A 16,025-nucleotide genomic window follows, 5' to 3' on the forward strand; every position below is an offset into this window, starting at 1 on the left:
TCCAACAACTTGGGCAATGTTTGATCTAGTAAAAACCATAACATACATCAAACTTCCAAGTGCACTCTAGTAAGGCATTCTACTCATGTCTTTCATCTCTAATGGAGATGTAGGACAATCTAAAATAGATAACTTTTTTTCAACTATAAAGGGAACACACAATGGTCTACAATCCTATATGTTAAACCTATATAAAATTGAATTCACATACTTATTCTAGCCTAGCCATAGCTTTCTATTCACACTATCTCTTCTAATTTGTGTCCCAACGATGTGTTTAGCTATACCAAGATCTTTTATTTCAAATTTAGTAGCAAGCTAAGACTTTAGTTTTGAAATCATGCATTTCCCTTTACCAATTATTACATATCATCAACATGTGATGCAATGTATATGAAATGAGCACCATTAGAGTTATAAGAAACACAGTCATTTGATTTAGGATGCTCAAATTCAAAACTTAACACATGCATCAAATTTTTGGTACCACATCCTAGGACTCTACTTGACGCCATACAAAGCTTTCTTCAATTTACAAACCAAATTACTTTTACTTTTTACCACATAATGCCCTGTCTATGTCATATAAATATCCTCCTCCAAGTCACCATGAAGGAAAGAAATTTTCACATCCACTTGCCCAACTTTTAAATCATAAGTAGCAACAATAGAAGCAAAAATCTAATGGATATCATTTTTGCAATAGGAGAAAATATCTCGCCATAATCAACACACTCAACGTGAGAGTAGCCTATTGCAACCAACCTTACTTTATACTTATCAATACCTGCATCTACACCAATCTTTTTATTGAACACCCATTTACAACCAATAGGTTTTCTTCCTTTAGGCAATGGTAAAAGATCTTATGTATCATTTGTTTTCAAATATGTCATTTCTTTATCCATAGCAATTTTCCAGGATTCTACATCATTCATACCTAATGCCTCTTCTATACCACATTAGTACTCAAAGGGAAAATACATCTCCAATCATTAGGTAAATACCTTTCAAGTGGTTGTCTACATATTGTAGACCTTCAAACAAGCTGAGTTGGAGGTTCCTCCTCCTCTTATCAAGATTCAAAGCTAGATGAGCTCTCCTCAACTCCTTGTCTATCTAAGGGTCTTGATTCAACTTTTTCAAGTGTAGAAATAAATTGAATCGCATCTTCTTGTTTAGTTTTTTTTTGCTACAATGTAACAGGAGGCTTAGTTTCTTTAAAAATAACACTTCTAATATGTATTACCTTTTGTGCAACAGGGTCACAAAGCTTGTATCCTTTCACACCATAATTATATCTAATGAAGATGCATTTCATATCCGTGTTCTCCAACTTTGTATGCTTCTCCTTTGGCACATGTGCATATTCCTCGCAATTAAAACCTTTAAGTTGTCTCAATGAAGGCTTATGACTCGACCACAACTCCATAGGAATTTTATCAACAAGAGCTAATGGAGGAGACATGTTAATCAAGTAGCAAGTAGTTGCAACAACTTCAACCTAAAACTTTTGTTCTAGACTAGCACTACTTGGCATACTCTTAGCCTTCTCCATCTTTTTAAATGTTCATTTTTTTTGCAAATCCATTTTTTGTGGAGAATGTGGAGTTGTCTTTTGTCTATTAATACCACAATCTTTATAGAATCTATCAAAATTATTAGAGAAAAATTTGCCACCATTATCAATCCTCAAACATTTTATTTTCTTTCTAGTTTGCAACTCAACCATTGTTCTAAATTCTTTGAATTGACTAAAAACTTCATATTTATTCTTTAAAAAAATATATCCATGTCCTTTTGTTATAATCATCGATAAATGAAACATAATATGTGGTTTTCTAATGAAAAGAACATTTATAGGACCAAACACATTAGAATGAATAAGATCCAAAACACCACAAGATTTATGAGAACTTGAGTAAAACTAAATGCAGTTTTATTTTTCATAAATGCAATGTTCATAGAAATCAAAATCAAGATTACAAGCATTCAAACATTCAACGAGGTTTTTATTTCTCAAGGTTCTTAGACCCTTTTCTCAAATGTCATCAAGTCTCTGGTGTCATGACATACCCTTCGACTCTAAAGGTAAATTTGCTTCAGAAGAAAAAACACCCTTAGGTACCCAAATGCCATGCTCGTCTATTGAAGGTGAAACTCTCACATCTTCCAATGAGATATCCACATGTTTTTTTTTATAGAACTACTATTACACTCAACAGTGTATGCATCCAACTTATACAATGTGACAAATCTGACACCTCTAGCAATCACTAACCTTGAGAGGAGGGTTATACAAAACTTTTCAAATCTTTACAATAGATATAGAACTTGACAAAAATAAACATAAATAGCATGCATACCATAACATAGAAATTTACGTGGGGAAAACCCTTTCAGGAGAAAAACCCCACACTCCAAAAGTTGCCCAATATATTATTCAAAGATCAAGAACATATTACAATATACTTGCAAGGCCAAATTCTCATAGGAATATCATCAACAGAGATCCAAAGGCAACTCAACAACCTATCAAACTCTTTAAATACATCACAATGCACAATCATAATATAATGCCCTCATAAAATAGGGTTGCCTTCTAGGGCAAACAAAGCACACAAAATATCCACCTTTAGATCTGTGACCTAATGATAAATGGTCAAGATTTACAATGATAAATTATACATAAAATGTGGCTTTATTAGCTATCAAGCAATCTAGATGCACTTCTACAACATACAGAATGCACAAGTAGGAAAAAAACATAGGTGTGTATCCAACATTCAAATTGCACCTCATCCAGCATTCAAAATGCACCAATAGGAAAAAAAACTATAGTGTGTATCTAGCATTTGAAATGCACTTCATCTAGCATTCAAAGTGCACCTATAACCTTTTATTATTGCAAGGTTGAGACACCATTTTCGTAACATATGTGAATTTGCAAAGTCTTAGAGCAACCCATTCCAAATTTAGTCGTCCTACTTCTAACACATATAAGAAGCTAAATTATGATCAAAACAATAAACTATTTTTTAACCATTAAATCTAATTAAATGCATTTATTGTATATGCCTTATGTTTCAAAATTTTATTCCATAATTTATCTCCTATTAATTAAATTAATTAAGTATATTATTTATAAAACCTAATTTTTATAAAGTTTCATTTATTTTCATATCATACTTTTATAATTTAATGCTATTATAGTTAAATATAGTAACATTAAACTCTAATATTTCTAAAGAAGGGGAAGAATCCTAAAGAAACCTATTTTTTTTAATATTGATGATGACCTCTTCTCTTCTACCTTAAACTTGAATTGGCTAACCATATAAATACATTGTTATTATCTAGAAGTGGTTATCTCCTAATTTATAATTATCGTTGCTTTTTAAAATATACAACTTATCCGTGATGATAGAGGCATACGTTTGTTTCTAGTCCATCGACAACGGCTTATCTTGTGTGCTAAATGGATTCTTGAGGCTCCTAAAGGAAATGAAACCTAGAAGATTCTCATTAGGCATTATATCAGCCCAAGCATACTTCCAAATGGCCAACATGGTGAGGGAGACAATTTAAATTCAAGACACTTTTGTCATTTAAAACATTTGAAAATCTTGGGAGGCTTATAAGCCTTGACTTTCTAGGCAAGTAATGATTTCTACAATGGTCTTACAATCAACTAACAATCTATTTAGTGGTCTTATGTTCTTTCTTGTTAAGATTGCCTATTAGCCAGTGTCATAGATCCATGCCTTAAAAAATTTAGAGAAGTCATTCACATCCTACTAGATCTCATTCATAGAGTCATGGTCAAGAATTTCCTTTATTGACCAAAGATTAAAATATAGTGTAGATGGTCTAACCAAGATCGAGACTTTTCAAGTTGTTATTAGTGTTATTCCTCCCCATATAATTCAAAATATTGGGATCAATTTATTCAAACCATGGTAGAAGGATTGGAAATGGTATACTCATACATCATTTCAAAATTATAAGCCTCTTAAAAGATATATGTGACTTTCTCCTCATCTTCCTATGGTTGGCAAGTTGCACCATTGATGGCAACTTCAATAATCTATTGGTGCTTGGTATCACAAATTCCAAGCTATCTGGTCACAACTATTATTGAGTCTAATTGGTCCATTTTGCCTCGTGTATATTTTATCAAGGCCTTCTACTCGGTTCTTTCTTAAGGCATTTGGGAGTTCCTAATCCCCATTGTCCATTTTGTGGACAACTAAACACTCCCAAACATCTTTTCTAATTTAGCACTAGAGTTCATGAAGCTTGAAAGTGGAATCATGGTTTTTTAGAACCTTTTAGACCTCATTTTTCTTGTCATGGTTTTGTTAGGGGAGTGGCCTTGTCTTCCTTTCAAGTATGCCCAAATTTAGCATGCTTTCAAGGTGGAGAATCCCTTTAGCATTTGGAAAGATAAAACTCCTACTATTTTTCAGTATGTTCTATTTGAATGCTCATTTCTCTCTATACACTTAGCTTTGATTTGCTCTAATGTGTTTATGTGGATTCAAGTGCAAGCTATTGAAGTTGCATTGTTGTCAAAGTGTCGTCTCCCTCCTCTTCTCCTCAAGGATGTCGACAAGGTTATAACCAATTTACCAAAAAAATATCGTGATTCCCAAACTTGTGGATCAATCATTAGGAAATAGAGATAATGCAACCCATTGTTGGTCTCAACCCTCAACCCTCATAGCAACCTTCTACCTCTTCTCATGAGTGTGGTGATCCTAAATGGCTATACTCTAGCAAAATTCCTAGACTAAAGCTAGCCATCTCTCTAATTGTGCTCAACAACCTTTGAAGGATTCTCTTAAGGACAAGATTGTGCTCAAGGGCTAGGAATCGATTGATGATAATCATGCTTCTAGTGATGTTTAATGGAAACTTGATTATTAAAACCCCTACTTATGAAATTGTCATAGCTACTTAATTTTATTATGTTATGTTTAGACTTAGTCATTTGAATTATTGTCATTTGAAATGGATAAATGTACCTTTTTAGTTCTCATTTTTTTAATTAAAAAAAATTATTTTTATTATTTTTTAAAAATTGATTTATTCATATATATAATATCTTATATGCCTATACATGCAATTGCTCATATGTATTCAAGAACACACAAATATTATAAAAACATTTCTTGATAATTTTTAGATGACCTCTCGAATGATATCTCTTGTCAATGCCAATGGTAAGAATAATTAAATTTTGTATCAAATTTTTATTTAGTATCAGCAAGATGAGATAAGTATTTAGGTGAGAGAAGTCTTTAGGTAGGATAAGTCTTATTATTTATTTTAAAGTATAATTTCATTTGATAATCTCAAGCTTAAACTTATTATGGCCTCTAATATAAAACCCGTGCAGCTTATCTTTGCTTAAACTGATTTCATTTTCAATTTTCATTTTCCCATCGCTCACCACCCAACGCTTACAAAAACAATATATTCCGTGATTTTTCATTGAGTTCAGAGCCCTGGCTTCCTCCTTCATACATCATTTCTTATTCACGAGGCAACATTTAGCATTATACAAAACATTAGATTACTTGAAAGCCTTCAATGTGATGGCTGAATGGAAAAGAAATTAGGATAAACAAAACCCCAGAAAGGGAAGAATTCAAAATGTGTTTTCAATGCTTAATGAGTAAAATCAGTGAATTCCTATGCTACGATGTTTCATCAATTTGAACCATGGAATACAGAGCATAAAATCTCTGCAAAAATCTTTAACCGTCAAATACTCAGAAGTCCAATTTCGAAATTTACACAAATTCAGCTGTCATTTGCATAACTCGACCATTTCCAAATAAAACGAATGCGTCAAATATGCACAAACTGATTTAAAGAAAAAATGCATGAAATCTGCCAAGGGGCTGTGGTGTAATGCTTAATAGAGTTCACCCACATGAAAACCCAATTGAAATCACCGTTCCTTCAAATTGCAACCAACAAGCAGGAGTTGTGCCTAGAGTTGAGCAAAACATCCATGAAGTAAAACGATATTACCTTAAACCTCCTCGGCAAGCGTACATGCAAACAGCGAATGTATACAGACTTTGAACAACCGTAAAAGAAATTTTATTTTGCGACTGAATGATATTCAATGTAACATCATCTTCCAAGAATCAAGCTACTTAAATCAGCATAGCTAATGTCTACAAATTACACAGTATGTCTGGTTGCCAATCAAATCTTAAATGAAGATCATCTAAATTAACCATTCATGTTCATAGGAGATGACTTCTTGTGAACCATTATTAGACCAATAATTTGGAATCAAAACACATTATGATAAATTAAACAAAATTACTCTTAAATTAGTTATTGACTCTAATAAAGTCTATTTTAAAGCGCTTATCATGATAAAATATTGATTAGTTACATAGTTTTCTAACAGCTTGCAATTATATCATAATTGTTCCATCTTATATTTTATCAATATTTCAACTGTGTAATTATTAAGTCAGTCTCCATAGTTCTGATTCTTTTTACGACTTTGCAACCAAAATCCACCTCTTTCTTCAAAGGTCAAAATAGAAAAGGATTTCAAAACTGGAAGTGGAGAACACCCAGGGACTCGAGATAAAATTTAAAAGATAAAAGTTGTCTATAATCGTAAATCTCTTGCATCTGCATCTGTATGGACGCAGTATGTTCAAATACAGCAAATGAGACATCATTATGGCATACAAAATAAAACCCCGAACCCCTACTATTTTGACTACCATTGCACATACTGGCAAAAAACGCGTACACAGAAGTGCACATTGCAAATAAAGAAACATAGAAACCATACTGCCTGATGGTTAAATTTATTAAAGAACACACTAGTGGAAATTCACAAGCTTGTGAACAAGGCCAAACTGGACAAGAATATCCCGATATGCCACCAAGGGAATAGAATTCATTTGTTTCTGCTGGAGCTTCACTCTATGCTCCCATCATTAATGGTCACATCAGTACAAAAACAAAGCAAACCTCCAGTCGAAATCAAAACATGGCTCCAAAGCAAGAAAGCAGAGCAGCTCCCAGAAATTCTACTTTTGCAAGATCTGAAGTATATCTTTCAAGAGGCAACAAAACCCAAAAAGCCTCTTGTTAGAAGAGTCACTAAAGCTATGACCAAGGGCATAATGTGTGTAAAAATCTTTGTAAAGAACCCAATGCAGACAAATCCCCCTCCAAAAACATGAGGCAAAATATTCATCGGTACTGGATGGAAGGCAACGAAGCTACAAAGATCAAGGCAAGAGGCCAACATCATTCATTAACTTCTCTCCTAACGAAAGGCTCCGATCTCTGTCTCAAACCTTACAGATACCTCCCTATGTTACCCTGCATTTCAGGGACGTGGGGTAGTGGGGATGGGGCGAATGCATTTCAGGGACAGGGACAGGAGGGAGCCATTTTTTAGGGGACGACAGGCGATAGCTACTAAAAGAATAGGGAAGAATTAAAAAATATAGAAAACTTCACATATTCATATGACAGCATTCAGAAGACAATCGTCATATACATCAGAGAACCTTTAACACATTATATTGGAGTTCAAATGATATTTGCATTCCATAGAAAGTGACAAAGTCTGATATAGCATATACACATCTAAATAAGCATGGAAAACCTTTTGCCCCCAAAGTGATGAGTTTCAAGTAGTTATCTGGACCTTATGTTCAGACATCCGTTAAGTGAGAAACAGTACCAGTCATATCGTGTGTTTAAGCAATTCAAAGCAACGTCAAAGAAAGTCTGCCTCTAGAATTGCAAACTTTAATCTTCCATGTGATTCCTTAACATTGATTGAAACAAAGAAACATTAACTCTGTCCAAATCGCCAAACGTATGCCATCTTTGTCAGCCTTTGGCTTTAACCATTTAAACATATCAGCAATTGCAACTATCCAAGAATTCATGACGGGCTTAAATAATAAGTGATGCGCAATCAAAAGCACAAATTGAGAAAATAAATTGACACCAAAATAAACAAATTCTATAATTACCATCAGGAAATAGTTAGCAACCATTTGAAATACAGATAACTATTTGCCGGAGTTAATCACTTTGAGGTGAAAAGGTTTTCCATGCTCATTAAGATAAGATGTGTATATCAGAATTTTCTTGAGAAGTCTGCCTACCTAGAAGATGACCACCTTAATTTTTATCAGACTTTTCTTTAGAAGTCTACAGATATAGAAGATGACCACCTTAATTTTTATCAGACTTTTCTTTAGAAGTCTACAGATATAGAAGATGACCAATCATTAAGATGTGCATATCAGACTTTTCTTGAGAAGCCTGCTGATCAAGAAGATGACCACCTTAATGTTTATGAGACTTTTCTTTAGAAGTCGCAGATATAGAAGATGACCCCTTTATTTTTTATTATTTATGAGATTGTGCTGTAGGGGACGGCTAGCCGTCCCCGGGATGGTCAGTGGATGTCCAGTCGTCCCCCGCCCGTCCCAGGGACAGCTAGGGACATGTCCACTAAATTCGGGGACATATAGGAAACGTTGCTTTTTTTTCGCAGTTTTTGGGAAGTCCTGATTTTGGCCAGGTACACGTCCCAGGATAATACAGATACCAACTGGTGTAATCCATCCTTATGAACTAAAAATGTTAAAATCTAAGCAGTATAGCCTATTCTTAAGAAGAAAAATATGAAGAAAATAAAACACTGGTCAGAATCAATGAAGAATGCAGGGAATGGGCTCAGAAAGCCCCATGCCATCATAACTAAGATTATCATCATTCATTCAGCTAGATAACAGTCTTATAATTATATGCAGGGAGATCCACTCCTTGCTGGTTACCCAAGATGAATCTCAACCCTGTTACTCAATCTTGTTAACATATATAGATACAGAGTGTCACACAGGTCAGACTTGCTCAACAAATACATATTAGTTAGCATTTAGTGTCGACAAGCTCAATTCTAATACCAATTGTATGGTGATACTTTAAAAATTAAATTGGTTTTTAATTAAAATATAACATAGAAAACTGCTCAAAGGATGATCATGACCTCCCTGCAGTAAAATCTAAGGACACGCCTAAAAGGATCAAACCAAAAAAGAAATAATAAAAATTCTAGTTGGTAGAGCATTTATAATTGCAAATAGAATAAGATAAGATCCCAAAATCCCAATGTCAAGGAGCACACCTTGCAATTAGATAAAACACAAAGACACTTAATAAAATGCACAATGGAACCCATTGATAACTTGTCTTTTAGCCTCAAGTAGAATAAGATCTCAAAATCCCAAAGTAAGGGAACATGCAACTAGACAACACACAAAGGCATGATCTATGAGATGCACAATGGAATCCAGCAATAGAAATGCCTTTCAGCCTCAATTTTATGGGAAAATGCAACCGTCCTGAGAATATATTACCATTTACATACCTTGCATGACAAAAGCAAGATATTTACTGCTTGAAATGAAAGTATTAACATGCTCTATATTTATTGAACTCTTTCACGAGTTCAATACAATATGTCATACCAAGTACTAGATTCATGGGGGCATCCTATATACTAAGAACTACATCTTCAATGGAACTAAGATTTACTGATACTTGGCCCATGATCCTGAAGTACATTGGCTCGGCAGTAAGGACACTCCCCACAGATCTTGAGCCATGGTGTCAAACAAACAGGGTGAAACCTGTGACGACATGCAAGTCGTATCAATTGTTCACCAGGCAAAAAGTGTTCTAAGCACACAGGACAATCTTCCTGTTCTAAAGATGATTTTGCTTCTTTGGATTCTTTGCTCCCAGCTGTTGACCTTGGCTCAAATAATTCTCTTTGCAAATTACTAATGCCCTTCTGATTAAGCCCTTGAGGCTTAGGCTCACGTGGAACATAAATTTCTACTTCCAGGTCTTCCCCGTACAGTCTATTTCTGGATACAACCCTGTTCCAGTCAGCTTCAGTGAGCCCATCATCACTTAAAATTGGATCTTCACTAAAATAATATCGAATTTCTGTACCAGTTGAAGCTGCGATATTGTGCCTGGGACACACATTGGACATAGAAAATTGTTGAAAATTATTGATACCTCCAAATCCAATAAGTTTATGATGCATAAATCCTTACCACAACTTAGTAAACAAAACCATGGCATACCTGTTGCCTACAAGAGATGCAGCCCTAAATCTCTGATAAAGGCGCTCCCTTGCCTGCATAATCTCTCCACGAAGGCTGTTATTTTCAGCAGCTTGCTCATAAAAGGTACCCATAAGCCTGTTTCGAACATGGCCGGTCTCATCATTGTGCATAGAACTGGTAGAAGTATGTTCAGAAAATTGACTTTGATCATCCTTTCATTTAAAAAGAAAAAGGAACTGTCAGCAATCCAACCTATCGACTATTGAAAGAAAGCCTTAATTTCTTTTCTAGCTCAAAACAATTCCAGTATATTTAATAAAAACTAGTTCAAATAACTAAATAGAAAACTAGGAGGATAGACAATGCTGGCAAACACGATGAAAGAGACCGAATTTGCAAACAACAGTGACATTAGAAAAGTTACTAATATTGAAAAGATTTTAGATTTACAGATATGAACAATAGGCACAGCATAACTAGTTCACTAACTGCATTGCAAACTAGGGTGGGAGACAATGAAGTAACACAAAAGGAAGAGGATTGTGAAAGATTTTTGATAAACTGAACATAATTAAATAATAAAGATGTACTCTTGTACAATGTTCTACTTGTGAAGTGCAAAAACAATGCTACCATCTACGTGTAAAACATTAAGAGTGAACTCCAATAATTATTCGTAATGTATTAGACAAGCCTCTAACACTAAATCAGAGAAACAATTTCAAAAATAACTTGTTCAGGTTGAATGTTAGACAAACTTAGATAGATCAATTTAGGTGGGATCTAAATAGACAGATACCAATGGGTAATTAATCACAGTGCAAGATGGAACATGCAATTCAGTCAACCCAGATTTTTCTATTGGGGAATTTTTCCATCTGTAGGATAAGGCATATATCATAATATTATACACATAATCTAAGTCACAGGATACGGCAATTTTCATGGATGAGGTTCGAATTTAATAGAATTTCAAACTTCTATAAAAAAAATCGAATTTAATCGAATTTCCTCTATAAAGCACTGCTATCTGTCTCTACACACAACTCAGCTGGTCGTAAGTATTCTTTGTATATGCTTTGTATCTATTGGGTCATGGGTGTCTGCAACTGTTGGGTCGCCCTTGGATTTTCTCCAACAAGGGTCGTTATTCTGATAATTTATTACAAGTATACATATATTTAAAAATAAACAAAATTATAGAAGGCGAATTTTATCCAAAAATTTTTTCGAATTTTTCCCTTGTCGAATTTCATCCGAATTTCATGGCTGTCGAATTCGAATTTGAATTCGAACCTTGTGACTTAGCATATAATTACTTAGATAGGTCAATTTAGGTAGGATCTAAATAAACAGATACATCAATGGGAAATTATTCACAGTGCAAGATGGAACATGCAATTCAGTCAACCCAAAGTTTTCTATTGTATCATTTTTCCATCTGTAGGATAAGGCAATAGGATTTATATTATTGTTTCTGATACTTTATCTTTTGTAGTTGTTATGGCCAACTAGAGACTAAAACCATCTATCTAATTCATAAGGCAATACATGTGATATCAAGCTAAAAAATTACAAATAAATTGTTTATGCAATCAATTTATCAGTCCCAGTAATATCCTGAACATGTAAATTGTTTATGTGATCAATGATACATCATACTGCATGATAAAAATATTAAAAAACATCTTAAATCATCTGATGCCAAATGATGAAAAAAGTTATATGTTATACATAAAAAAATTGAACACTTAAAAATTATAGTCTATACAAATATGGGAAAATGATGACTTTTTTGACACTCCTAAAATCTGATGTCTCCAATATCCTCTGAAACAAAAAACAGGACAAGTGGATAGGCAGACAAGTAAGTTTGTCCAGGTTTCTGGTGATGTGGTTATATTCTAAGAGGTTGATAGATATTATAAAACAAACATGTAAACTTTGATGAACATGAAAAAAAGGAAATTTCATTTTGAATACAGATCAATACAATTTTTGATAAAATAAAGTTTAGTCTATTAACAAAGATTAGACCGTAGATTTTGCATGACAAGAAACGTACCCCTTCAGGAACTTGCTGAAGAGAATTTCTCAAGCGCAGTGACCGATGGCAGTAATAGTGGTGGTAACTGGGATCGTAGTGATTACTACGACGATGAGAATGAATGTTGGAGCTGCTTGATCTTAACCGCCTGGAAGCTGCCTCAGGAAGCTGCAATTCAGGGCTTCGACCCATACGAGAGCGGCGCTGATATAAAAGCTCCGATGCACTTGTCATTGTCTCCTCAGCCCCTGAAGATGAGGACGAATCACAATGAAAATACACTCTACCCCCACCTCGCCTCACAGGCCCTAATATCAGAGCAAAATTCAATTATAAAAGTTACTTTCTCAGCCCCTTCACCTCAGAAATGTATATCACAATAAAAATTCAAAACCCAATGAAAAGTTCAGCTATGGAAATGAACCCTACAATTTCAATATAACAGAACAAAGAAATACACAAAACATGAACACAATGCAGAAATTGTTGCCTGTTAAATTAAATAGTCTTCACAAATTATAGAAGGATAGAAGCACCAATGTAAACAGTACCCTCCCACCCCGATGGAGCAAAACAAAAGAGTTCAATTACCAGCAATGGCACTTCTCCAGCTCTCCACCACAAACCCTAAATCACAACAAATCTTTAGAGTCCAACGCAAACCCTGATATTAAAACCCTAATATCCATTTGTTTCAGAAATGCAGATTCCTTAATTCAATCTCGCATATGCAGTAATTGGGAATTCTGTAGCTCTTTCTACAAGCAAAATCTTGGAAATTATGTTTCAGGTTCAAACTCCCTCAAATGTAAATTTCAGCTATGGAAATGGCACCCCTAGTCTCAAAAGAACATATCATACAATAAAACCTAACGACCAAACTCACTCACAAAAGATAGTGTAATCAATACCACAATCACAAAGAAATTAGATCCTTGGGTTCAAAAGCCACTAAATGCTAAAAAGGTATAACCCTAAAGCAGGAGAAATATATAAATGAGCACTTCCACCTCAATAAATTTAACAAAGGGCAAAATTCAATGCCAAGGATTGAAGATCTTTAATGAAATCTGGTACAGGATTCAAAACCCACAAAATAATTAAAAAAACAATGCAAACATCCGCAAGGCAAATGACGCCTCTCGCCTCAACACCATAAAACCAACAATTAAAACCAAAAAGAAAAATTCAATACCAAGAAAAACCCGACCGCCCAAGGCAATAAAAACCTTTGAAGAAACTTAGCCTTGGATTCCAAACCCACCATATACTTAATAACCGAATACATACTTCAACTATGCGAAGACCCCTTCCACCTCAGCAAAATCAATCCATGAATAATTCAATGCCAATTCGAAAGGAATGTACCCATGGCAATATGAAATCAAAAGGAATAAATCGAAATCAGGCCCTGGGTTCAAATCCCACTACTAACCTTACCTCTCCATGGATTGCTATGCTCTCTTCGTTGTCTATTTATCTGGCGTGTTCTGTGGGGCGAAGGCGCAGAGCTACTGGCAGCCTCCCACCCACTGGCATGAGAAGACCCGCAGGTGTCTGAATCGGACGAGGAACCTTCCTGCGCTTGCGGGTCAAAATGAAAACTCCCATTCCAGTGCTGACGAAACTTCCAGTGCTGAGAAGCCATTTCAATTACAATTATACTCGGAAATTTCTTGGCCCGATCGTTAAACCTTGGTTATCTGTTTATGCCTACGATTTCAAACCCTTGTGCAGATGCAGGGTTTGGATTTTCACCCAGAAATGTGCTTGGGATCCTTCGTAGGCGCTTCTGATTATGTAAAATAAAGAATAAGAATAGATGGATATTTGGATTTATTGTTAGGTGAGATTGGAATTCCAATGGTGTCGATTGAGACGAGGAGAGTCAATATATTAAGATAGATTGAAGCTAATTCTCTCCCTTACGATGGCCTTTGGCCTTTGATGAAGCTTCGAGGAATTCCTTGGGGTTTTATTTGTTTTTAAAGATTTTATATCATTCACAAAGAAGTGAGTATAAGGTTTTTTTTTAATATTTATGAGTCTTTTTTAAGTTTGGTAGAAATTCATAGTATTTCTTCTATGAGGATATTCATTAGCAATATGAATATAATTTGTAGTCTAAATGAATTATTCGAGGAAACAAGATTACATAAAACATCAGGGGTAGCGATGAAGATCTACAACAAAAGATTATATAGATTATATAGACTGATGGTCTGTGGACGTCATTAAAACTCATTCATTCATTCATTCATATCTATCTTTACAAGAATATAGGTAAATCAGATTTGCTTATTATTACACTTAAAAAATTTATTATACTAGCATACTTTTGATTTTAAAAAATCTAAGTAAGATAGTAGATATCAAATTATGCAAATATTTAGTATTGATAAATAATAATAAACAAATTGTTGAAAATGCTTATTATAGCTACAAGCTAATTGGACTAAGTACATTGCACAATTGCACAATGCATTACATTTCATATTCAAATAGAAAATTAAACTGATTCTAAGTTTAAAAATACTAAAATTGAGTTTAAATGACCACACTTAATACAAGTTATTTAATTTAGTTTCTGTAGTCACATAAATCTGTCCACTTAATTAAATGAATACTTAGTATTTATTTGATTATTTAACCATCAATTAATAATTAATTAAATTAATATTTAATTAATTCATCTTAACCCTATTCTCCTATTAATTAAATAAATTATTCAATTTATTTGATTTAATTCACTTAACCAAATTCAGACCATTAATTAAATAAATAAATCATATTTATTTAATTAAATCTTCTCTCACATTTAAATAAATTAATATTTATTTAAAACCCCCAAAATCCCACCTCTCACATTTAAATAAATTAACATTTATTTAAATCACCTTTATCCTCCACCCACTTGCATTTTCCTACAAATGCAAGTTGCACAACTATTTTAAATAAATAATTTATTTAAATCACCTTTATCCTCCACCCACTTGTATTTTCCTACAAAAGCAAGTTGCACAACTATTTTAAATAAATTATTTATTTAAAATCCTATTTATCCTCACCCACTTGAAACCTTTAATGGTTTCCCTTAAAGTAGTCAAACTTGATGGCTTTAAAGTCTTCAAACTTGATGGCTTCCTTCTATAGTCTTCTTAAGACTTTAATGGTTTTCCTTAAAGTCTTCAAGCCTTTAATGGTTTCCCTCAAAGTCTTCAAGCATTTTAATGCTTTATCTTCATTTTTCTCATTTAAATAAATTAATATTTATTTAAATATTTATCCAAATGCAAATTACACCATTTAATTGAAATAAATGATTTTATTTTAATTGAAAATACCAAAATTTCTCCCACTTGCATTTTCCTACAAAATCCACTTGCATGCCTAAACCCCTTCTAAATTCTTCTAAACCCTTCCTAATTAGCCTAATCCATCCCCTAAATATTGTCACATTCCTAAGCAAATTGGAGTCACTTCTCAAAGACTCCAAAGTCTTTGAAAAGCAATTAATGCTTTGTGTGTTCAACAAATTAACCCTCAAAGTCTTGGATAACCTTTGAAAGCTTCCAACCTTCAACCACTAAATGGCTCAAAGTCTTTGATAACCATTGAAGGCTTTCAACCTTCAACCACTTAATCCCCAAAGTCTCCAATAACCATTAATGGTTAATTCAACCCTCCCACATGGTTAAAACATTTGTTTTGACTCAACCTCTACCCAACCCAAGGGTCTCATCAAGCCTTTAATGCTTTGACCATGATTATCTCTTAATCATTTGCACAAAGGTTTATCCTTGCATTAACTCCTAATCCAGTGGGTA

The 16,025-nt window shown here is 33.9% G+C and overlaps 1 protein-coding gene across 4 annotated transcripts; it reads right to left on the reverse strand.

The window, feature by feature from the left end:
- Positions 1-9,358: 9,358 nt before the first annotated feature.
- LOC131059209 (probable E3 ubiquitin-protein ligase RHY1A) lies at positions 9,359-14,138 on the reverse strand. 4 transcript variants are annotated; one of them, XM_057992535.2, is made up of 5 exons: positions 13,639-14,138; positions 12,790-12,825; positions 12,217-12,446; positions 10,170-10,363; positions 9,359-10,055 (listed from the first exon to the last, which is right to left on the reverse strand). In XM_057992535.2, the coding sequence occupies exons 1-5, from the start codon at positions 13,844-13,846 to the stop codon at positions 9,599-9,601; spliced, it is 1,125 nt and encodes a 374-aa protein (XP_057848518.2). In that variant the 5' UTR covers positions 13,847-14,138; the 3' UTR covers positions 9,359-9,598. The 4 variants fall into 4 exon arrangements, with proteins under 4 accessions (XP_057848518.2, XP_057848514.2, XP_057848521.2 ...); XM_057992531.2 differs by having other exon boundaries at positions 12,217-12,506; XM_057992538.2 differs by lacking the exon at positions 12,790-12,825 and having other exon boundaries at positions 13,639-14,137.
- Positions 14,139-16,025: the final 1,887 nt, after the last annotated feature.

Source organism: Cryptomeria japonica, chromosome 9, assembly GCF_030272615.1.
Source record: "Cryptomeria japonica chromosome 9, Sugi_1.0, whole genome shotgun sequence".
In the NCBI taxonomy this organism is placed as follows: domain Eukaryota; kingdom Viridiplantae; phylum Streptophyta; class Pinopsida; order Cupressales; family Cupressaceae; genus Cryptomeria; species Cryptomeria japonica.

Excerpts from the sequence above, each read along its gene's own strand:
- LOC131059209 (XM_057992531.2), bottom strand. The coding sequence starts at position 13,846 with ATGGCTTCTCAGCACTGGAAGTTTCGTCAGCACTGGAATGGGAGTTTT. Across the intron at positions 12,826-13,638 it reads GCATAGCAATCCATGGAGAG|GGTTTGTGGTGGAGAGCTGG; the intron begins GTAAGGTTAGTA and ends GTTGTGATTTAG. Across the intron at positions 10,056-10,169 it reads GCATCTCTTGTAGGCAACAG|GCACAATATCGCAGCTTCAA; the intron begins GTATGCCATGGT and ends TGTGTGTCCCAG.